We start from the raw sequence: 24,429 nt of genomic DNA on the forward strand, positions 1-24,429 counted from the left end.
GTAGCAATGACATTTGTTTAGAAATTCTTAGGTGAAGAATTTATTTTTGCTGAAGTCACCTTTGTTCCCATTATTACAAGCAGAGCTTCTCTTCCATTTTGTACAACTGGAGAAAAAGAAATACTCAAACGTTCATTTAATACTGTTGCAGAAGGTTTACCCACTGGCTAAAACCCATCCTTACTCACATGCACATAAAACTCTGGGTCTGCATACACTATTTGATGTTGTTTGTTGAAATCATCATCTCTTGGGAAGCAGGTAAGAATGTGAAGAAACCAGCTAGTGTGACCTAGGCTCGTGGAGCTGATGGTACTTCCAAACTGCTGAGTATCCTCAGAATGACTTCGTTTGCTGGAAGTTAAAGTAAGTAATCTTCTAGATGGCCACAGGAGGGCATAGTGCAGCTTACCTATTCCTTGCTAACAATATTTTCTGTTTTTCTCTCATTTATTGTTAATTTAAGGTTACAGATTCATTTACGTTTTTGCAGCCAAGTCACATATAAGACAAATAAATACCTATATATAAAAGGTCTTCTCCCAGCGTGTTCAGTGTGCAATACAAGTCCACAACACGTTGCATAACCCCGTCATGCCCATGATCAAAATGACAGCATGTTCGTCCCTATCAGGGTTGGAAGTGATGGGCAGGAGGAGGGACAGAGCTGCCACCACGGTCTGGGCTGCCCCTGGTTGCTTTTCCATGTCACAGCTTCCTACCTGTGCCTGCCACAGGGAGCTCTTCTTGGGCTGGTAGCAGGCTGTAGCAATGTTGTTCCCCACCAACCATTGCTTGCGTTCCTGTTGGTGTTGCTGAGCCTGCTCTTATCCTTCTTCCTATCAGCTTTAATTAGAAAACTCTACGCCCCACAGCTTGGTTTTGTGAGGGATGCCAAAGACGTCACCGAGGAAAGCCAACTAGGATGACCAGCACACTGTTAATGAGCAGCAGACTAATGAAGTTTTTAATTAGCAGGTGTACAGGCACAAGAAGGTGCATTGAGACATGCACATGGTGACTGCAAAAGCACTCTGTCAGGGGTAGCAGCCAAGCCCCTGACGTTGCCTCTGATGGAGCAGCCGCTGCAGCTGCACCCTGCCATCAGGCCTGAGTGTCCTTCAGTGGGCAGCATCCCCTGGTGCCCATTTTCTGGAGCACATCTTTAGGCCGTGCCAGCCTGAAAGTCAAATTCTGTGGAAAAAATGAGCGTGAGCCTGTGTGCCAGTCATTTTGCCTTTGCTGCCACCTGACCCGAAAGCGTTTGGCAAGCCCAATCACACGGAAGGTGATTCCAGTGCGTTTCACTGCCGTGCATGTATTTCCCCCCACTCCTACGTGTTACTCTCAGGTCATCAAGGCAGAAGGGCAGTCCTGGGCTTTGATCTTGATGGCATTTCTTGACCCCTCCTGGTGTTGGCAGAAGATGTAATTTCTTTCACAGGAGCCGCTCTTGCCTTGAGTAGGACTCCACTTCTCTGGCAGCTAATCAAACAGGGTTTTGTGCCGCTGCTTTGCGTGCTTTGTGCTCTCCTCCGTGATGGTCTTTTACCAACTTCTTGTCTTACAGAGAAACTTGACGTAGCTGGGCAGCAGCAGTGGCAGCACAAACTGTCCATTGATGGTTTGTGTGGAAGGGTCCAGCTGTGGCAGGTAACAACCCCTCTTCAGCCTGCCTTTGCCCTTGGCAGTGAAACTGATGAGGCGCATTTGTGCTGAACAGATCACGAGTTCTTGTAAGAATCCTTGGGCAATGGTGTCAGCTTGATGCTCCTCTCTCACAGAAAAGACCAAGAGTTTGGCTGCTCCCGTGTCCCTCTGTCACCTGTTTAGAGAGCTGTGCTGAAGCCAGAGCCATTAATTAGAGCCTGGGCGAGATGTCCTCTCTTCTGATAGGGATCTCCCGAGGGCTTCTTTAGTGGCTCTGTCAGATGTTTCTGCATTCCTACGTGGAGCAATTACTTACCCGATGTAATTTGCCCGCTGATTGAGGAGTTCTTCCGCGAGATATGGTACTCGTTCACGTTCCGCGGCACTTGGTGGATTGTAGGGCTTTGTGCCACCCAGTCAGGACCCTGTCCCAAGAACCCATGGAGCTGTGCAGTTTGTCCAAGCAGGTGGACATGGAGACACCTCCAGCATCAGTTTTCCTTGGCATCGTTCTGCTTCAGGGAGGTGCAGAGAGGATGCGGCCACTGCTGCAGTGCCGTGTTGTGACGCCGACCTGCCCTGAATCCTCGAGGTCCCTATTTTTCACACGTCGACTGACTCTCCCGTGTGCAGGTGCAAGCCTGAGAGGCAGCTGGCATGTCTTGATCCTCAGATGTGCTGGACCAAGACTGGCACAGAATGTACATCCTGAGGCATCCGTCCCTGGCCATAGTTGTCTTCTGAGTGCTTGGGAGCTGGTGGCAACTCCTCAGGTCTCCTGTGAGCTCAGTACTGGTGGAGCCCCTGCCTCTCGGAATCCCTGGATCCCGGTTCTTCCGAGCTCAGGAAGTCTTCTTCATGGGTGGAGGAACCTGTGGGCCTGGCTTTCTGAGCTGGTGGCAGGGAGCCCGTGTCTTCCTCTGAGCCCTCAAACAGAGACGTGCCTTGTGTCAGGGTCCAGATTTTGGAGGTGCCTTTGGTGGCCTCCATGAGTTCAAGCCTCGTAATTTCCAGGAGGCTGCTGGTGGGGCCAATTATCTAGCTGGGCTTCTCATCCCTCGTGTGGAATTTGCAATCGCTGCACATTTCTATTGCAAGAAGCTGGGCATGGGGGATGGCTTTAATTAGCTTGTGTCTTGGCTGGGCCATGGAGGCCTCCAGAGCCCAAAGAAGTCCCAGTGGAGATGAGCAGGGCCCCAGGATCAGATAGGGGTGGCTTGTGCTTCAGGAAAGGACCTGCATGGACTAGCAGATTTTTCCTCTAGATTGGTGGTTAGCAAGGCGGAAACAAGCCACAGCGCTGGTCTGGCACCTCCCAAACGCTTGGGAACATTCGCTCCTCCCTTGGCAGCCTGCTTTCTGCCCCCCACCCCTTAGTCGTGTATATAAGGGCCCTCCGAGCAGCCCTGGCACTACACGACCCACTCCAGCAAGGCAGACAGCAAGCTGCTCCTCCAGCCCCAGCACCTCTGCTCTTGAGGACAGTGAACCAGAAGGCCTTCAGCATGGGTAAGAAACGCTCTGCAGCCTCCCCACAGCAGCTCCGTGCCTTCTCGCTCCATCCTGGCCCTGGCTCCAGCCTCTGCCTGGGGCTGCAGACATCCCACCTTGAAGCCGAGTCCCACTCGTGGACTGGGAGCTTTGTTCCTCTGCAGCGCTGCAGGAAGGTGGGACTGAAGCCTGGGGCTTTGCCTGACAGGGCACAAAGGTGTCTTTCATCTTGCTACTGGTCTGCTTCCAGGGGCTTAGCTTTGCTCATTCCAACCCCCCTGCCTTGGGCAGGGACATCTCCCACCACACCAGCTTGCTCAAGGCTTCATCCAACCTGGCCTTGAGCACTTCAGGGATGGGGCATCCACAGCTGCTCTGGGCAACCTGTGCCAGTGCCTCACAGCCCTCATAGCGAAGAATTTCTGCCTTATATCTAGTCTGAATATTTGCAAGTAGATGCTGGTCAGAGGTCCCCACTGATGACGAGGGTGGGCGAAGATCCGCTGGGTGGGATGGAGCCTTTTGAACTGACAGCATTTAAGGACGTGGATGTTTCTCCTTTCACTTTTCTCTTTTTCTCAACTCAGACAGATGCAAACTTCAGTGCTACGACTACCCCGTCTGCCCGGACGTTGTGAAAGGCAAGTCCTCTCAGGAATGTTTGGAAAGGGGGGCGTTTGTCAAAGGGGGGTGTTAGCTTCAGACTGGATGATGACACAGCCTGAGTCTTTTAGAGACCACCATTCATTAATTGCATGTGCTGAGTCCCTTCCCTCGGTGGGAGAAAACTGGAGCTGTGCAGTGATCAGTTTGTGTTGTGTTCTCAGCTCTGGGCCAGTAGTGAGCCAGGGCTGGGCAGTTGTCATTGACCAAGGAGGAAGGTTGTAGCTGCAGAAAATGTGGCTTAGTCTTATCTGAGTCTGCTGAAACTTTTTTTTTTTTTTTCTTTTATGGTCATTTTATGTCTCTGTTTAACACAAGTTTTCTTTATTTGAAGCTCCTAGGGAAGAGGTCGCTTATGTGACCTGTACTTACCGAGAAACATGCATCGACCAACCTGACTTCTTGGCCACTGTTGATCTCAACCCCAGATCTCCGTATTACGGCCAGGTACCTGTGCCTAGACTGTTTCTACTGAGCTGATGACTAGCTGCTGTCTTTGTGCTTCCTGATTCATGACGTTTACTCCTTTCTGCTATGGAAAATCAGAGTGCTTTCCAGCCACTCTGTCATGCTTGTTGTTTTTTTTTATGCCTTGCACCTTCTTGTCTTTCCACATCTTCATGTCTGTCTCTGGGTTGATTCTTTTATCCTTCTTCCTATTTGTTTTTCATGTCCTCTTCATGACTGTCTGGGCAACCAATAATTTTTGCCATGACAGGCCTATTTCTTGCTTCTCCACTGGCGATACACACCAGCCCGGGATGTTGTCTGCTATGAATGTTAACTTCCTGCTGCTTTTCTGCTGTCCCCTGTGTACCTGGCTCCAGTTGAATCATCAGCATCTCTTTGTCTCAGGGGACAAGCCAGTAGGGATTCACTTCCCAACTCATTTCCATAGCAGCTTGGTGCTACTAGTGAACTTTTGAGCACATGCTCTGAATCACCCTGCCAGTGGCTGCTCAGCAGGGAATATGTTCGCTAGTGACCCAGATGGTTTAGGGTATCCTGCACTTTTGCAGATTTCAGCTTTTTTCTACTGTACTGCAATTTCAGAATGCTCTGAACCAACCTGTCTGCTATCATCCTAAACATGAAATCCTTCAGAAACAAGTAAATACTAGGCAGATTGTCTACATCAGGGGTGTATATATATTACCTGATTACTCCATTACTGCAAGAGATTAGGAGAAAATGCACTTTAAAGAAAATACAGACTTCTGAAAGTCCACTGTTCAGAGAAGCTTCCAGAGTGAATCACCTGACATGTCAAGATGATAATCATCATTTCTTCATATGTAATTTTCTGAATTTTAGTGGCATGGGGTGAGGAATTCTTGAATGAATCTTTGATATCTCCACATTTCCCAGCTGCACACAGTCACCTGTCAAAGGGCAGTGGCTAGTGTAAGGAGCAATGTTCTCCTTTCTGCGTCTCTAGAGGCAGTCCCAGCTCTAGTCACATGGAGGCTACAAAGATAGAAGTATCTGCCTGTATTAATGTCCCCTTTTCTCCCTGCCTCCCTGACTGAACCCTAACTTTGCCTTTGACTGCCTAGGTGATCCACCGCCTGCCCATGCCCAACCTCAAAGACGAGCTGCATTCCTCAGGGTGGAGCGCTGGCTGCGTCTGCTTTGACAATATCACAACAAAAAGGAACAAGCTGATTCTCCCCTGTTTGATTTCTTCCCGTATTTACGTGGTGGATGTGGGTTCACAGTGCCGGGCTCCCAAGCTGTGTAAGGTATGCCTGAGCTGATTCAAAGGCAACTTTCTGGGAAGGACTTGGGAACTCGTGCTTCTGGAATAATGCACAGGGAAGAAGGTTTTCCTCCTCTTCTTTTCTTCCCCCTGATTTTAGAGACCTGGGTCATGGTTCCCCCTCGGCTTTCTGCTTCTCAGGCTGAGGGGAGGCTCCCATCCCCGTTTTCTTGCCTTCCCTGTGCCTGTTGCATTCAGGGAGTGTCTAATAACTGGAAGCCATGTAGCACCCCATGCCTGGCCCCCATCCCAAAGAGTAAGGTGGGCAAATAAGCTCTTACAAGTTGCTGCATTCATGTTGTCCTTGTAAAGGAGAGCTCAGTGGCTTCTTCGCTTCTTTCCAAGGATGAGCAAGGCCTAGCAGGTGTGATTTCTTCAAAAGAAAACTCCTGTGAACATCAGAAACCTCAGATGGCAAAGACTCTGCTCTGCCATGTAGTGTGAAATAAGCAGATCAGTCAGACTTACTCGTGTATACACTTCTTTCAGATGATTGAGCCAGTGGATGTCTTCTGGAAGTGCAACAAGGGATACCTTGGTGTACCTCATAGCCTGCCTAATGGTGATATACTGATTGCCAACATGGGAGATCCAGCTGGCAATGGAAAAGGTACTTTTCCCTACAATAAGACCATGAACAACATGACTGGTTGGAAAGATGAGTATTCGATCTGTTGTGCATGCCCTCTTGCATCACAGGAGGATTTATTGTGCTGGATGGAGAGACCTTTGAGCTGAAAGGTAACTGGGAAAATGAGTGCGAGGCCCCCCCAACTGGCTACGACTTCTGGTACCAGCCCCGCCACAACGTTCTCATCAGCTCTGCCGGACTGGTTCCAAAACGTGCAGGGCGTGGATTTAATCCTGATGATTTGAAGAAAGGTGAGAATGGGGATGCAAGCACTGAGCCAGAACTGACCAGGGTCATGGGAGGATGTTGATGCGGTTGCTGAACGGTCCAGAACCGGGGAGAGGGGGCAGGCGAAGTTGTCCCAAAATGGCCCATTTTACAGGCACTGCCCCAGGACGTTCATCGTCTCTCCTCAAGACAGGCTGGTTCCTGTTCTCTCCCTCTGCTCCCAAAGCCACTGCATTTTGCTGCTGCTAATGCTGGGTAGCCGCTGCCGTGGCTGTCCCTGCCAGGGAGCATTTTTAGGTGTGAGCGATCTCCGTAGCTCCCCTGCCCTCTCCTGACTCTCGCCTTTCCTCTTCCTCAGGGGTCTTTGGGCGCCGCCTGAACGTGTGGAACTTGTCCTGCCGCACCCTGACCCAGTGCTTTGACCTGGGGGAGGACTCTTTGCCCTTGAGCGTTAAGTTCCTTCACAACCCTGATGCTGCTGAGGGCTATGTCAGCTGTGCCCTGAGTGGCATCATCTACCGCTTCTACAAGACTTGTTGTGAGGCAAGTATTCTGCCAGCAGCCACCAGAAACCCAGGCGTGAAGTAGGCACTGCACCCAGACTCTCTGAATTTAAGAAGCGATTGGACTGTGCACTTAGGCACATGCTCTAAAATTTTGGGGAGAGCTGTGCGGTGCCAGGAGTTGGACTCAATGATCCTTAGGGGTCCCTTCCAGCTCGAGATATTCTATGATTCTACAATCTGCCTGGCTGTGCAAGTGGGCGAGCGCAGGGGAGGGCTCTGGCCTGAGCAGCCAGGAATGCCCACGGCACGGTGTTTGTGCTCCTTTGCAGAGAGACACCTGGTCAGTAGAGGAGGCGATTCAGATACCAGCCAAGGACGTGTCGGGATGGATTCTCTGCAAGATGCCAGGTTGGTGAGCCCTGAGGTGGAGTTGCCCTTTTCCTCTCGGAGTGTTACATTGTGCAGCCTGGCAAAGCCCAACAGCTGTGGCCTGTAAACCCAATGCACGCCGTGCCAGAGGGGCTGAGTTTTCTGCTGACGCCGCCTCCTCCAGAGTTCTTTTTTCTGTGCCCTAGCTTTCACAGCCGACATGGTCATCTCCTTGGATGACAAATACCTGTATCTCAGCAACTGGCTGCACGGAGACATCCGCCAGTATGACATCTCCAAAACCTGCAAGCCCAGGCTGGTGGGACAGGTAAGGACGGGCAGAGGGGCTTGCAGCGTTGCTTCCTTATCAGTACCTGGTGGTGGTTACAAGACAAACCACACATCTCCCACTGCCTTGCTTCCAGGTGTTTGTGGGAGGCAGCATCCTCAGAGGCGGGCCCGTGACTGTGTGTAGAGATGAAGAGCTGAAGTGCCAGCCAGAGCCCTTGGTGATCAAGGTGAGCTGTGTTAGGAGGGGAGGCAACCATTGTGCTCTGCTTCTCTGCTCTGCTGCCTCTGCTTTTGCTTGTCTGCTGAGAGAAAGAGGCCCTGACATCACTGCTCTCTGTTGTGCCTCCAGTGCAAGAGGGTGTACGGTGGCCCTTGTAAGATGCAGCTCAGCTTGGATGGCAAGAGGCTGTACGTCACCAACTCCTTCTACAGCACGTGGGACAAGCAGTTCTACCCGAACGTGGTCAGGTAGGAGATCTGGGGGAGGAAAGGGGCCTCTTTTGCAAGGCCTCCTTGCTAGAAGTGGGGAAGGTGCCTCACCCGGGGGACTGCAAGGAATCCCTTGCGCTTGCTCTTGTTGAATTGCACACGCAATTGTCTCCCATGCACCTCTGAACCTGCTCCCTGTGTGGAGCTGCAGTGGCAGGGCTTGGCTTGGGAGCGCGTACGTTGATCGGCCTTGCAGTTGGAGTGAATCCATCTGTGGGTCTCTCAGAGCCAGGCCACAGCTCTGCTCCACCAGAGGCGTTTTGGTTTAGTAACGATGACCTCCAACACAAAGGCAAGCTGCAGCCTGTCTGTCACATCATGCCTGGCGGTTTACTCGCCTCCGGTGAGAATTCAGCACGGAGCCATGGGTGCTGGTGTTAGCCACTGCTGGGAGTGAGCCTCTGCTGTCTTCTCTGTGGAGAAGAGAAGATGTCAGGGAGAATGCCTCCACCTCATGAAGGGCATGAAGGGCCCCGTGTGCTTGTCTGTAATACCTGCTCTCTCACCCCCCTGCAGGGAAGGCTCTGTCATGCTGCAGATTGATGTGGACACTGAGAAAGGAGGCCTGACCGTGAACAAGAACTTCCTGGTGGATTTCGGAAAGGAACCCAATGGGCCTTGCCTTGCCCATTCTATCCGCTTCCCTTGCGGAGATTCCACCTCCGACATCTTGGCCTAGACGCCATCGCCTAGACTCCCTTCTTCTCTCTAGTCTTCGGTGCAGCTGTTAAAACAGAGTGTAGGGTAATTGGGTCTGGGGGTCCCCATTCGTTGCTGGAATCTAGGTTTCTGCTAATGTGAGCTACAGCTCAGCTGTCCTGTTGGAGGCTTTGGTTCGGGCAGACCAGTGGTGAGCACAGACACAGTATTCACCTTGTGGCACCATGTGTCTGCCTTTGGTTTCAGTGCAAAGAAACCCCTGGGCACGCTTCACAGAGCAGGGTTAAGGGTGCTTGCTACTTATCGTGTAGAGATGTGCACTATGCACAGCACCATTTCACAGATGTCTGCATACCCACCGTGCTGTTTGTCATTGCTGTGGGGCCTGTTGGGCACCTTTCTTGCTGGCCTCAGCCTGATAGCAATTGCTGTGGCGTAGCAGGGCCTGGTGGGAAGTTGTTGAACTCTGTTATGATTCAGAGCTCATTCACACTTGGAAATGAAAGGCAAAGAAAGCAAACCAACCATTTTGTCTGAATTGCTGTTCTTCATCCAGGTCATTCCTGGACAGTCTTTCCCTGGTGCAAGAGCACTTGAGGCTTGCTTGTGGCATGCTTGGGTCAATATTGTATTACAGCCAAAGGAGCGAGTAGTGCTTTAATCTGAAAAGAGGTGCCTGTTTCCTGACACTGGTTTGCTCTTGTGTTCTGCTTTAAACACAAATAAAATTGTTCTTTGCATCACCTAGATCTTCACGCGTCTTATTTCATTGAACCTTTCTATAATGTTTTCAGCAGTGGTTAATGATAAGGTTGATGTTTGGGAAATCACCTCTACATAGTCACCGATAGTGCAAGAGTGCCTGTTTGTCTCTGTGAGATGCAAAGGTTGCAAAAATGTCAATATATTGTGGATCATTACAAATTTTAGCTTTTTACTTATCTACATTGGAAGAGTAACTTCATTTCCTTCCTTCACCCCTTCCATCAGCAAACTTATTGCTGGGTTCTTCTGTGCACCCTTATTGGTCCTAGAGAAAATCCAGCCTTTCTGGAGATTGCTTCCATAACTTCCTGAATGAGGTGTCCAAGAAGTCTGGAAGGAATTGCCCTTTGTGGAAGGGATAGGGGGTTTCCTCTCCCCACGGAGCAGAGAGGATGAGGTTAGATGAGGGCCCAAGTTGCAGTGGTGAGCCTTGGGTGGGAAGCATCCCTGGGGTACTGCTCTTCAGCCCCACAATCGCTTGGGAGTGCGTGACCCCTTGCTGAGGTCCTGCAGAGCTTCCCTATCAGAGGAGCCTTTCAGGTGATGTCCCTGCTGGTGGGGTGGCTCTGGAATGAGCTCTCCCCTTCCTTCAGACCCCTGCCAAGCATGGGTCTCTCCAGAGGCGCCGCCTCCTCTCCATCGGCTGCAGGGAGGGTCTGGGCAGCAGGCACCCTGTTCCAGGCTGCAGGCCAGGTGAGGTGAATCTGCTCTGGAGACCTGCCCTTGGGACGGGCCAGGCCCCATCCCCATTCGCAGAATCACAGAATTGGAGAGGGGTTGGAAGGGACCATGGATATTGCAGAGGATGGAAAAGTGGATTTATTAGGTCATTTTACTATAGATAAAAATAATCTCTAATAGAAGACACTGACCTGTTTCCTGCCTTCATGTTTGCTACCACAATACGTAGACACTCACCAGAAACTCATATGAAGAAGTATAAAATAGTTCCTTGGAGTGAAACCTGAAATGTTTAAGTAAACTGCTCAGTATATGAGTTGAGTTGCATATATTTGCCGAGTTGCTAATGCCTGTTTTCAGGTAGAGACACGGAAGACATGGGGCTCACAATGCATCCACTGCTGTCATGTAGCTTGGATGCCAGGAAAAAAGACAGGTGCTGCTTGTCCATGCTCCCCAGCTGCATGCTGCTGCCACTCCTCTGGTGCCAGGTGGAGTGATTGTGGGGCTGTGGAAGAAGTCAGTTCAACGAGCTGATCTGGCAGAAACCTGAGCCGCCAGAAACGTGACTCACTGTCCATTGGTGTGGACAATTTCCCTGTGGCTGCACGTGGCAGGGCTGTTCAGTGGCAGCCTGAAGTGGCTGCTCATTAGCTGGTGCCTGAAATCACAACCTAAGGATGTGGGTTTCAGATGGGTTTATCCGGTTGTAGCTGTGGGACATAGTGGGGAGGAGTGAGCCCACTCTTCCCATGCTTCTGGTCAGATATTTCTGCCCCCTCTCCTGTGACTCTTGCTCCAATAGCAAACAGCTCACTTGTAGGGGAAAGGGTGGCTGGAGTAATAATGGAAAAAAGACAGTCAGGTGCCTTGAGGGAGGCAAAACGCAGTCATGCTATGCTGCAGTGCTGTCCCTCTGCAGGAGGTGAGCTCGGCTGACTTTGCTCTGGGCTGGGCTGAGCCTCCAGCTTCTCTGTAGCTGAGAGTGGGGGAAGCATCCACTGAGCCAGGTTCGTGAAGCCCGATTGCTTCATGATGGTGTTGTGCACTCTGCTCACAACCCACTCCCACAGTACACGAGGAATCAGATTTGATCTCCTTCATGAGGCTGCAAATCCAGTTTATCTTCTGAAACGACTAGTCTGGTCATCCTACTCTTGCAAAGGGTGTTCTGTGAACCCCTGTGTCTGTGATGCGATCCATCTCACCCAGCCTTACAGCAGGACATTCTGGAGGAGGACACGTGCGTAGTTGCCTTCATTGCCTTTATGCCCATGGAGAGGGAAAATGGCATACTGGCAGGGTGTTTCAAGTCACTCAGAGTTGGCCATTTCAAACAGGTCAGATGAATGAGAGCCAGAAAAATCATCTCCTGATTTCTTTTGCCTCAAGGACTTTGTGCCTGACATGCTTCAAAGCATGGTGAACTTTTCATAGAATCATAGATTCAGACTCGTAGAATCATTATGTTGGAAAAGACTTTCAAGATCGTCAAGTCCAACCATCAACCTGACCTAGATCCAGTGTCAATGCAGTCTTGAGAGCACTAGCAGACTCTTATCTCTGTCTTCAAAAGGAACATTTTCAGCTATCTTATTTTTTTAGGTAAATGTTTATAAGACATTCATTGGCATGGGCTGTGTAATCCAGTTCCTGAAAGAATGTCGGACTTCAGCTTTGATCTCTCCACCTGTCCCAGCCAGAGATGTGCTACCAAAAAGCAGCATCAAGGCCAGTACTACCCTCACAGCATCCCTAGAGGCAGTCCCAGCAGCAGCAAGGCCTAAGTGACTGCTTGCATTAAGGTCCCTTTCTCTGCTTCTCTGAGTGAAATATTTTTGCCTTTGGCTATGTGATCCACTGCCTGTCCAACCTGAAAGATGAGCGTCATCACTTCAGGATGGAATGGAAGCATCACATGTTTTGGTGATGTGTCATCAAGGAAAAAGAACAAACTGATACTTCTGAGTTTAATCTTTTTTCCTGATTTTATGTCACGGATATGAGAACAAACTTATGGGCTCCCAAGCTGTGCACACTATGCCTGAGGTGGCACGCTTCTGGGAAGTAGATGAGATCTGGAGCTTTTGGAAGAAGATACAAGGAAAAGGATTTTTGGATTACCCCTCAATGCTTGTGTAGGCAAATATGGAACTGGGACCCATCCCTAGTCACTTAAAATGCAAGTCATTAAAAACGAGATCTTAACCTAGATACAGAAAGAATTGCAAAATGTGAGAGACACTTATATTAGAACACAGTTCCTTTGTCCATAATGCCAGCTTTCTTTTTCTTTTTCAGAGGAGATTGGTGGATTTCAGAAGGAACTCAATGAGCCTTGCATGCTCATGATAGGAGCTTCTCTCCTGAAGACAGCACATCTGATGTCAGGTTGTAGAATTGTGGAATTGTTTCCCAATTCCAGGAAAAGCACGTATCTTTCTATGTTCTCAGGTTAGAGAAGGACATAAAGTGTCTTTTTTCAGCAGAGACTTTATCCAAGAACTTGAACCACTGTAGCTTAAAATATATTGTTCCTCCGTTGGCTTATATCTGCAAATAACAGGCAAGTGCCAGTGAGGTGACCTCCTGTTGTCACCTTCCTTTCATTCAGCAGTGCAATTTCACATTTGCTATACATTTTTCCTCATGCACAAGAAGGTTTCAGGTGAGCATATATCAGTCTGCTTCAAAAATCATCCTCTTTGTCCTCTCTATTTCATGTTCACTGCTGCTGGTAGAGTTGGAACATGGGGACCACTCATTCCACACATTGGCTGCGATTTCTGTGTACCTTGCTGCTGGTGAAATGTCAGGCCCCACCAAAGTTCAGGTAGAAAAGACAAAAACGAATTGGGCCTCACTCTGTGAGTATAAATTGGCCAGCAAAGATCTGCTTCATAACATCAGCAAGACAGACTGGCAGCTGCTTATAATCAGACTCCCTGTGGGTTAGGATCATTAGTCAGTAAACACTGATGTGTGGAGCTGTGAGAGCTCCAAGCTGACACACTCTAAGCCACATCTTGAAGAAGTTAACAGTGAACTTTGTTAAGCTTCCTGTGCCACATAAACAGGTTGCAAATTAACCACCAACACCTGTGTTGCCCCTGCTGTTTGTAGTGAAAATCATGGCTGTTTTAACACAAGCAGTGGATGGTGTGCTTCCCTTCCTGAAGGGGGAAAGGGACTGCAACAGAGACCTGCAGCATGATGAGGTCTTAGATAACATAGCTCTGCTGGCATTTTTTGCTGGGGCACTGGTGACAATGAGAGTCCTTCCAAACTCTGGTGCTCCTTTCGTGCACAGTGCCTACCTGAACTATCTGAATCTGGTAGAAGGCTGTAAGAAGAGTAAGGGGGCAGGCCAAAAGGATAGGAAAGGGGGATTTCAGAATGCAGGATCGTGAGCAACGCTGAGATACACCAGGGCACCTCCAGGGTTATATTCGAGGATCAGGTGGGAAGGGACAGGGCGTCCACCCTGGAGAGCTGGGGAAAGGTCACAGGGTGGTCCCATCATTGGGGGAGTTGTTGCTTGGGTGCTAAGAGAAGCCTCAGTGTCCTCAGTGAAGCAGGGTCTTCTCCCAGCACATTCAGTGTGCAGTGCCAGTCCACGCCAGAATGCTTCACTCCGTCATGCCCATGATCACAATGACAGCATGTTCGTCCCTATCAGGGTTGGAAGTGATGGGCAGGAGGAGGGACAGAGCTGCCACCTTGGTCTGGGCTGCACCGGAAAGCCCCCGGTTGCTTTTCCACGTCACAGCTTCCTACCTGTGCCTGCCACAGGGAGCTCTTCTTGGGCTGGTAGCAGGCTGTAGCAATGTTGTTCCCCAACAACCATTGCTTGCGTTCCTGTTGGTGTTGCTGAGCCTGCTCTTATCCTTCTTCCTATCAGCTTTAATTAGAAAACTCTACGCCCCACAGCTTGGTTTTGTGAGGGATGCCAAAGACGTCACCGAGGAAAGCCAACTAGGATGACCAGCACACTGTTAATGAGCAGCAGACTAATGAAGTTTTTAATTAGCAGGTGTACAGGCACAAGAAGGTGCATTGAGACATGCACATGGTGACTGCAAAAGCACTCTGTCAGGGGTAGCAGCCAAGCCCCTGACGTTGCCTCTGATGGAGCAGCCGCTGCAGCTGCACCCTGCCATCAGGCCTGAGTGTCCTTCAGTGGGCAGCATCCCCTGGTGCCCATTTTCTGGAGCACATCTTTAGGCCGTGCCAGCCTGAAAGTCAAATTCTGTGGAAAAAATGAGCGTGAGCCTGTGTGCCAGTCATTTTGCCTTTGCTGCCACCTGACCCGAAAGCGTTTGGCAAGCCCAATCACACGGAAGGTGATTCCAGTGCGTTTCACTGCCGTGGATGTATTTCCCCCCACTCCTACGTGTTACTCTCAGGTCATCAAGGCAGAAGGGCAGTCCTGGGCTTTGATCTTGATGGCATTTCTTGACCCCTCCTGGTGTTGGCAGAAGATGTAATTTCTTTCACAGGAGCCGCTCTTGCCTTGAGTAGGACTCCACTTCTCTGGCAGCTAATCAAACAGGGTTTTGTGCCGCTGCTTTGCGTGCTTTGTGCTCTCCTCCGTGATGGTCTTTTACCAACTTCTTGTCTTACAGAGAAACTTGACGTAGCTGGGCAGCAGCAGTGGCAGCACAAACTGTCCATTGATGGTTTGTGTGGAAGGGTCCAGCTGTGGCAGGTAACAACCCCTCTTCAGCCTGCCTTTGCCCTTGGCAGTGAAACTGATGAGGCGCATTTGTGCTGAACAGATCACGAGTTCTTGTAAGAATCCTTGGGCAATGGTGTCAGCTTGATGCTCCTCTCTCACAGAAAAGACCAAGAGTTTGGCTGCTCCCGTGTCCCTCTGTCACCTGTTTAGAGAGCTGTGCTGAAGCCAGAGCCATTAATTAGAGCCTGGGCGAGATGTCCTCTCTTCTGATAGGGATCTCCCGAGGGCTTCTTTAGTGGCTCTGTCAGATGTTTCTGCATTCCTACGTGGAGCAATTACTTACCCGATGTAATTTGCCCGCTGATTGAGGAGTTCTTCCGCGAGATATGGTACTCGTTCACGTTCCGTGGCACTTGGTGGATTGTAGGGCTTTGTGCCACCCAGTCAGGACCCTGTCCCAAGAACCCATGGAGCTGTGCAGTTTGTCCAAGCAGGTGGACATGGAGACACCTCCAGCATCAGTTTTCCTTGGCATCGTTCTGCTTCAGGGAGGTGCAGAGAGGATGCGGCCACTGCTGCAGTGCCGTGTTGTGACGCCGACCTGCCCTGAATCCTCGAGGTCCCTATTTTTCACACGTCGACTGACTCTCCCGTGTGCAGGTGCAAGCCTGAGAGGCAGCTGGCATGTCTTGATCCTCAGATGTGCTGGACCAAGACTGGCACAGAATGTACATCCTGAGGCATCCGTCCCTGGCCATAGCTGTCTTCTGAGTGCTTGGGAGCTGGTGGCAACTCCTCAGGTCTCCTGTGAGCTCAGTACTGGTGGAGCCCCTGCCTCTCGGAATCCCTGGATCCCGGTTCTTCCGAGCTCAGGAAGTCTTCTTCATGGGTGGAGGAACCTGTGGGCCTGGCTTTCTGAGCTGGTGGCAGGGAGCCCGTGTCTTCCTCTGAGCCCTCAAACAGAGACGTGCCTTGTGTCAGGGTCCAGATTTTGGAGGTGCCTTTGGTGGCCTCCATGAGTTCAAGCCTCGTAATTTCCAGGAGGCTGCTGGTGGGGCCAATTATCTAGCTGGGCTTCTCATCCCTCGTGTGGAATTTGCAATCGCTGCACATTTCTATTGCAAGAAGCTGGGCATGGGGGATGGCTTTAATTAGCTTGTGTCTTGGCTGGGCCATGGAGGCCTCCAGAGCCCAAAGAAGTCCCAGTGGAGATGAGCAGGGCCCCAGGATCAGATAGGGGTGGCTTGTGCTTCAGGAAAGGACCTGCATGGACTAGCAGATTTTTCCTCTAGATTGGTGGTTAGCAAGGCGGAAACAAGCCACAGCGCTGGTCTGGCACCTCCCAAACGCTTGGGAACATTCGCTCCTCCCTTGGCAGCCTGCTTTCTGCCCCCCACCCCTTAGTCGTGTATATAAGGGCCCTCCGAGCAGCCCTGGCACTACACGACCCACTCCAGCAAGGCAGACAGCAAGCTGCTCCTCCAGCCCCAGCACCTCTGCTCTTGAGGACAGTGAACCAGAAGGCCTTCAGCATGGGTAAGAAACGCTCTGCAGCCTCCCCACAGCAGCTCCGTGCCTTCTCGCTCCATCCTGGCCCTGGCTCCAGCCTCTGCCTGGGGCTGCAGACATCCCACCTTGAAGCCGAGTCCCACTCGTGGACTGGGAGCTTTGTTCCTCTGCAGCGCTGCAGGAAGGTGGGACTGAAGCCTGGGGCTTTGCCTGACAGGGCACAAAGGTGTCTTTCATCTTGCTACTGGTCTGCTTCCAGGGGCTTAGCTTTGCTCATTCCAACCCCCCTGCCTTGGGCAGGGACATCTCCCACCACACCAGCTTGCTCAAGGCTTCATCCAACCTGGCCTTGAGCACTTCAGGGATGGGGCATCCACAGCTGCTCTGGGCAACCTGTGCCAGTGCCTCACAGCCCTCATAGCGAAGAATTTCTGCCTTATATCTAGTCTGAATATTTGCAAGTAGATGCTGGTCAGAGGTCCCCACTGATGACGAGGGTGGGCGAAGATCCGCTGGGTGGGATGGAGCCTTTTGAACTGACAGCATTTAAGGACGTGGATGTTTCTCCTTTCACTTTTCTCTTTTTCTCAACTCAGACAGATGCAAACTTCAGTGCTACGACTACCCCGTCTGCCCGGACGTTGTGAAAGGCAAGTCCTCTCAGGAATGTTTGGAAAGGGGGGCGTTTGTCAAAGGGGGGTGTTAGCTTCAGACTGGATGATGACACAGCCTGAGTCTTTTAGAGACCACCGTTCATTAATTGCATGTGCTGAGTCCCTTCCCTCGGTGGGAGAAAACTGGAGCTGTGCAGTGATCAGTTTGTGTTGTGTTCTCAGCTCTGGGCCAGTAGTGAGCCAGGGCTGGGCAGTTGTCATTGACCAAGGAGGAAGGTTGTAGCTGCAGAAAATGTGGCTTAGTCTTATCTGAGAGTCTGCTAAAGTTTTTTATTTACCTTTACTCTTATTTCATGGCACATTTTAACACAAGTTTTCCATATACCTAGCTCCTAGAGAGGAGCTTGCATATGTGACCTGTACTTACCGAGAAACATGCATCAACCAACCTGACTTCTTGGCCACTGTTGATCTCAACCCCAGATCTCCGTATTACTGCCAGGTACCTGTGCCTACACTGCTTTATTTGCAGTGATGACCAGATGCTTACTCCATGTTTCACAACATGTACTCTATTCTGCTGTCCCGTGTGCCTGACTCTAGCTGAATCTTCTGCATCTCTGTGTCCCAACTCAATTCCAGAGCATCTTTGTGCTTCTATTCAACTTCTGGTTTGAATCTCCTGCCTATGACTGTTCAACAGGGAAAATAGTCCCTAGTGACCCAGGAGAATGAGAGTATCCAGCACTTTCAGCATGTTTCTATTGTACTGCAATTTCAGAGATGCTATAAGGCGCTGAACCAAGCAGTCTGATGTCATGCTAAATGGGAAATCAGCAATTATCTGTCTCTGAAGGATGCTAGGCAGATTCTTTATTTACATCCACTCTTCTTCTTTGAAATGACCTTTACACAGATCTTCTTTGGTGCAGGGAACAGTATTATCACCTCTAAGTTGCTGGATGCATTAATGTCCCCTTTTCTCCCTGCCTCCCTGACTGAACCCTAACTTTGCCTTTGACTGCCTAGGTGATCCACCGCCTGCCCATGCCCAACCTCAAAGACGAGCTGCATTCCTCAGGGTGGAGCGCTGGCTGCGTCTGCTTTGACAATATCACAACAAAAAGGAACAAGCTGATTCTCCCCTGTTTGATTTCTTCCCGTATTTACGTGGTGGATGTGGGTTCACAGTGCCGGGCTCCCAAGCTGTGTAAGGTATGCCTGAGCTGATTCAAAGGCAACTTTCTGGGAAGGACTTGGGAACTCGTGCTTCTGGAATAATGCACAGGGAAGAAGGTTTTCCTCCTCTTCTTTTCTTCCCCCTGATTTTAGAGACCTGGGTCATGGTTCCCCCTCGGCTTTCTCCTTCTCAGGCTGAGGGGAGGCTCCCATCCCTGTTTTCTTGCCTTCCCTGTGCCTGTTGCATTCAGGGAGTGTCTAATAACTGGAAGCCATGTAGCACCCCATGCCTGGCCCCCATCCCAAAGAGTAAGGTGGGCAAATAAGCTCTTACAAGTTGCTGCATTCATGTTGTCCTTGTAAAGGAGAGCTCAGTGGCTTCTTCGCTTCTTTCCAAGGATGAGCAAGGCCTAGCAGGTGTGATTTCTTTGAAAGAAAACTCCTGTGAACATCAGAAATCTCAGATGGCAAAGACTCTGCTATATAGTGTGAAATGAGGCTTACATCTGTGTGTCCTCTTTTTCCAGATGATTGAGCCAGTGGATGTCTTCTGGAAGTGCAACAAGGGTCACCTTAGTATAGTTCATAGCCTGCCTAATGGTGATATACTGATTGCCAACATGGGAGATCCAGCTGGCAATGGAAAAGGTATTTTTCCATTAATCATTCCAAAAATGTGATTCTATTAGAAAAATAAGCTTACAAAACACAAACATTCAGAGTGTCAAACAGTAGATGTAGGATAATTTGTGAAAATTCCTAGTCTTTCTTGGCTGCTAAAAGCACAATAACAAGCCACAAGACAGAGGTGCACAGAAGGGACATGAAGAGAAGTGCTAGAGGACATGCTGATCGCCTCTGCAGATTCAAGTATTCCGCCTACCTACTTTAGCATGGGGTTCATTCATCACTCCTTGAGAACAGGGAGGTGGGGTGAGCTCTGCCAACACAGATAATTTGGCCAAAGAATGCACACAAGCAAATGTACAGTTGGGATAATTTTTGAAATTTCAAGAAAATTCTGCATGACACAGATGGGATTGAAGATCTTGGACATTTAATTTGGATATTGCACAAACCATCTTACCTAGTTCGAATTGGAGTGTGTGATCTGTTGTGCATACCCTCTTGCATCACAGGAGGATTTATTGTGCTGGATGGAGAGACCTTTGAGCTGAAAGGTAACTGGGAAAACGAGTGCGAGGCCCCCCCAACTGGCTACGACTTCTGGTACCAGCCCCGCCACAACGTTCTCATCAGCTCTGCCGGACTGGTTCCAAAACGTGCGGGGCGTGGATTTAATCCTGATGATTTGAAGAAAGGTGAGAATGGGGATGCAAGCACTGAGCCAGAACTGACCAGGGTCATGGGAGGATGTTGATGCGGTTGCTGAACGGTCCAGAACCGGGGAGAGGGGGCAGGCGAAGTTGTCCCAAAATGGCCCATTTTACAGGCACTGCCCCAGGACGTTCATCGTCTCTCCTCAAGACAGGCTGGTTCCTGTTCTCTCCCTCTGCTCCCAAAGCCACTGCATTTTGCTGCTGCTAATGCTGGGTAGCCGCTGCCGTGGCTGTCCCTGCCAGGGAGCATTTTTAGGTGTGAGCGATCTCCGTAGCTCCCCTGCCCTCTCCTGACTCTCGCCTTTCCTCTTCCTCAGGGGTCTTTGGGCGCCGCCTGAACGTGTGGAACTTGTCCTGCCGCACCCTGACCCAGTGCTTTGACCTGGGGGAGGACTCTTTGCCCTTGAGCGTTAAGTTCCTCCACAACCCCGATGCTGCTGAGGGCTATGTCAGCTGTGCCCTGAGTGGCATCATCTACCGCTTCTACAAGACTTGTTGTGAGGCAAGTATTCTGCCAGCAGCCACCAGAAACCCAGGCGTGAAGTAGGCACTGCACCCAGACTCTCTGAATTTAAGAAGCGATTGGACTGTGCACTTAGGCACATGCTCTAAAATTTTGGGGAGATCTGTGCGGTGCCAGGAGTTGGACTCAATGATCCTTAGGGGTCCCTTCCAGCTCGAGATATTCTATGATTCTACAATCTGCCTGGCTGTGCAAGTGGGCGAGCGCAGGGGAGGGCTCTGGCCTGAGCAGCCAGGAATGCCCACGGCACGGTGTTTGTGCTCCTTTGCAGAGAGACACCTGGTCAGTAGAGGAGGCGATTCAGATACCAGCCAAGGACGTGTCGGGATGGATTCTCTGCAAGATGCCAGGTTGGTGAGCCCTGAGGTGGAGTTGCCCTTTTCCTCTCGGAGCGTTGCGTGGTGCAGCCTGGCAAAGCCCAACGGCTGTGCCCTGTAAACCCAATGCACGCCGTGCCAGAGGGGCTGAGTTTTCTGCTGACGCCGCCTCCTCCAGAGTTCTTTTTTCTGTGCCCTAGCTTTCACAGCCGACATGGTCATCTCCTTGGATGACAAATACCTGTATCTCAGCAACTGGCTGCACGGAGACATCCGCCAGTATGACATCTCCAAAACCTGCAAGCCCAGGCTGGTGGGACAGGTAAGGACGGGCAGAGGGGCTTGCAGCGTTGCTTCCTTATCAGTACCTGGTGGTGGTTACAAGACAAACCACACATCTCCCACTGCCTTGCTTCCAGGTGTTTGTGGGAGGCAGCATCCTCAGAGGCGGGCCCGTGACTGTGTGTAGAGATGAAGAGCTGAAGTGCCAGCCGGAGCCCTTGGTGATCAAGGTGAGCTGTGTTAGGAGGGGAGGCAGCCATTGTGCTCTGCTTCTCTGCTCTGCTGCCTCTGCTTTTGCTTGTCTGCTGAGAGAAAGAGGCCCTGACATCACTGCTCTCTGTTGTGCCTCCAGTGCAAGAGGGTGTACGGTGGCCCTTGTAAGATGCAGCTCAGCTTGGATGGCAAGAGGCTGTACGTCACCAACTCCTTCTACAGCACGTGGGACAAGCAGTTCTACCCGAACGTGGTCAGGTAGGAGATCTGGGGGAGGAAAGGGGCCTCTTTTGCAAGGCCTCCTTGCTAGAAGTGGGGAAGGTGCCTCACCCGGGGGACTGCAAGGAATCCCTTGCGCTTGCTCTTGTTGAATTGCACACGCAATTGTCTCCCATGCACCTCTGAACCTGCTCCCTGTGTGGAGCTGCAGTGGCAGGGCTTGGCTTGGGAGCGCGTACGTTGATCGGCCTTGCAGTTGGAGTGAATCCATCTGTGGGTCTCTCAGAGCCAGGCCACAGCTCTGCTCCACCAGAGGCGTTTTGGTTTAGTAACGATGACCTCCAACACAAAGGCAAGCTGCAGCCTGTCTGTCACATCATGCCTGGCGGTTTACTCGCCTCCGGTGAGAATTCAGCACGGAGCCATGGGTGCTGGTGTTAGCCACTGCTGGGAGTGAGCCTCTGCTGTCTTCTCTGTGGAGAAGAGAAGATGTCAGGGAGAATGCCTCCACCTCATGAAGGGCATGAAGGGCCCCGTGTGCTTGTCTGTAATACCTGCTCTCTCACCCCCCTGCAGGGAAGGCTCTGTCATGCTGCAGATTGATGTGGACACTGAGAAAGGAGGCCTGACCGTGAACAAGAACTTCCTGGTGGATTTCGGAAAGGAACCCAATGGGCCTTGCCTTGCCCATTCTATCCGCTTCCCTTGCGGAGATTCCACCTCCGACATCTTGGCCTAGACGCCATCGCCTAGACTCCCTTCTCGCTGATCTGAGTTGCTGTTCTTCATCCAGGTCATTCCTGGACAGTTTTTCTTTGGTGCAAGAGCACTTGAGGCTTGCTTGTGGCATGCTTGGGTCAGTATTGTATTACAGCCAAAGGAGCGAGTAGTGCTTTAATCTGAAAAGAGGTGCCTGTTTCCTGACACTGGTTTGCTCTTGTGTTCTGCTTTAAACACAAATAAAATTGTTCTTTGCATCACCTAGATCTTCACGTGTCTTACTTCATTGAACCTTTCTATAAGTTTTTCAGCAGTGGTTAATGATAAGGTTGACATTTGGGAAATCACTTCTACAGTATCACTGGATCACCTTTTGGTGCCAATCCTGAGGAGCTGTGGGCCAGCAGCCTTCCATGAGAGAGGGCATTAGTGTTAGAGCTTGCTGATTTTCTGGTCTGCACCTGGGGTGAGCACTGGCAGGGACAGGGCAGCAACTTGCTGCTAAAGATGTGCCTGTAGAGGCTGAGAGCCTGCTGCACTGCCCGTGAGACTGAGCCTGCAGACACTCAGCTCTGCAGCCAGAAGCAGCAGCAGACACTGACTAAGTTAGATGTGTCATGGGGAAAACTGTTACTCTGCTCCTGCCCTCCTTCCAGCCTGCAAATTAACATCCCACAGTAAACATTCGTCCTGCAATTAAAAGAAACCCAGTCCTCATTTTTCATTTTTCCTAGTGATTAACATCTGCAACCTCGTAAAATTATTTCTGTGGTTGGAAATGCAAGCACTTGCCCATCTCTCATGAGGGGCACCCCATGGGGAAACTCAGGACAGTGCTTCTAGCAGAGAATCAGAGGAGAGGAGCTGCCTGCTTTCTCTCTGTGGCTAAAAGCCCTTGTTTTGAATTTCACAAGAACATATGTACTACAGAGCGCAGCCACAGCCATGTCCTCTTCCCCGTGGGAAGGGAGGAGATTCTGGTAGCTCTGAAATAGCTTCCCTGCACGATCCCAGTGCTGAAAGACGCTGAAGGCTGCCCCAGTACCTCCCACACCCCGGGGCATGTGGATCCTCCCCTTGGTGTCCTTTTCACACCATGCTGCTCCCCATCCCACTCCCTATATATTTGAACCCTGCAGAGCTGCGTCTCCTCACTCGACTGGCTCCTACTAGGCAGCATGCAGGCAGGATCACCTCCTTCTGCTTCTCACCAGCAGGTGAAATCCTCCAGCACGGCCTCCAGCACCGGTAAGAGATCTCTCGCTTGGCTGCAGCTTGCTCTCAAGAGGAGCAGGCTTGGGGCTGTTTGGTGGCCGGCTGCCTACTAGCTGTGGGCTCAGCTCTGGAGCCTCCAAAACTTACCCTGAGTTGGGTCTTGAGGTTTTATTACTGTGACACCCAGACAGCATAAAGTAGAAAGATGTGTGGGGATGAGCGTGGTGTCTTCTCTGCCAGGAGAGCATTTCTTTTTTCAAGCTACTATAAGTGCCAGAAAGTGTTTAGGCAGACTGATGATTAAATGCCTTCTAACTATTTTTATTTAATTTATTCCCATTATATTCACCTGCAACACACTGTGCTCGTTACAATCAGCCATACCATGACAGGGAGTCCTCAGTGCAAAGTTTGGGTTTAATGGGGCTTTTCCTGCAGGGCTAATATGAGGGGAAGGAGGAAGAAAGGCAGCATGGTGGTACCACAGTGCTTCAGGTCGGAGCAGGGACCTGCATGCTGGTGTCCTGTGCTCTCTGCAGAACGTGATGTCCTCAGGGACTGCAGGAGAAAACCTTAAAAAACAAACAAGAAACCGAGTCAGCAAAGCTGAGTAGTAGAGTTTAGCTGCAGGTTTCCTCCCTCTCCTCAGGCTTGCCATCATAAATGGGGAAAAGGGATCCTTTTGGAGGTGGTGGTTGTTTCCTAACAAGCTCTCGTCCCCCTGCACTAAGGACGCTTTCCTTGACTGTTTTGAAGTCTGTTGGAGGGTGAGGCTGGATGGGTTTGAAGCACCCAGAGACCAGCAGCAGGACGGGGCTGGGGCTGGCGTGGAGGCTGATGTCTCCAGCCCTGAATGCTGTGGGAGCAGGGGCTTCGTGTGGGAAGCTCAGCACTCACGCCCCCGGGCAAGGCACTGCAGAGGGGGGCAGAGTGGAGAGAAGCAGCTTTGAGCCCCGTACCTTTCTGCACTAGATTTGTATGACACCTCTCCTATGGAGGCAGGCTGAGGGAGCTGGGGGTGCTGAGCCTGGAGAAGAGAAGGCTCCAGGGAGACTCAGAGCAGCCTGCCAGTCCCTAAAGGGGGCTACAGGAAAGCTGGGGAGAGACTCTGTCAGGGAGTGCAGTGGGGGCATCGGGGTAGCAGCTTGAAGCAGAAGAGGGCAGGTTTGGCTCAGATACCAGGAAGAAATTCTTTACTCCAAGGGTGCTGAGGCACTGGAGCATGTTGCCAAGAGAAGCTGTGGGTGCCCCATCCCTGGGGGGGCCCAAGGCCTGCTGAATGGGGCTTTGGGCAGCCTGGTTTGGGAGAGGTGTCCCTGTCCGTGGAGGAGGGGGGAATATTAGATGATCTTTAAGGTCCCTTCCAACACAAACCATTCTGATTCTGTGATCTAATTGCTGTTTGTTTCTGTTCTTCTCGATTCAGAAAGGTGTGGA

At 50.9% G+C, this 24,429-nt stretch overlaps 2 protein-coding genes across 2 annotated transcripts; both read left to right on the top strand.

Annotated features, from left to right (window-relative positions):
* Nucleotides 1–61: 61 nt before the first annotated feature.
* On the top strand, nt 62–7,134 carry LOC309888573 (methanethiol oxidase-like). The gene is made up of 7 exons (XM_082780985.1): nt 62–3,159; nt 3,729–3,782; nt 4,139–4,251; nt 5,361–5,546; nt 6,053–6,173; nt 6,263–6,445; nt 6,781–7,134. Exons 1-7 carry the CDS (start codon nt 3,156–3,158, stop codon nt 7,008–7,010), a joined length of 891 nt encoding a protein of 296 aa, XP_082637111.1. The 5' UTR covers nt 62–3,155; the 3' UTR covers nt 7,011–7,134.
* Nucleotides 7,135–7,735: 601 nt separating this feature from the next.
* Nucleotides 7,736–21,984, top strand: LOC309888572 (methanethiol oxidase-like). The gene is made up of 13 exons (XM_082780984.1): nt 7,736–7,815; nt 7,938–8,056; nt 16,967–17,020; nt 17,374–17,486; nt 18,014–18,199; nt 18,691–18,811; nt 19,303–19,485; nt 19,821–20,005; nt 20,298–20,376; nt 20,544–20,665; nt 20,763–20,855; nt 20,978–21,096; nt 21,634–21,984. The coding sequence occupies exons 2-13, from the start codon at nt 7,984–7,986 to the stop codon at nt 21,794–21,796; spliced, it is 1,491 nt and encodes a 496-aa protein (XP_082637110.1). The 5' UTR covers nt 7,736–7,815; nt 7,938–7,983; the 3' UTR covers nt 21,797–21,984.
* The last annotated feature ends 2,445 nt before the right edge of the window (nt 21,985–24,429 follow it).

The sequence above is a fragment of the Aythya marila genome (assembly GCF_965140915.1).
Source record: "Aythya marila genome assembly, chromosome: 29".
Lineage (NCBI taxonomy): Eukaryota > Metazoa > Chordata > Aves > Anseriformes > Anatidae > Aythya > Aythya marila.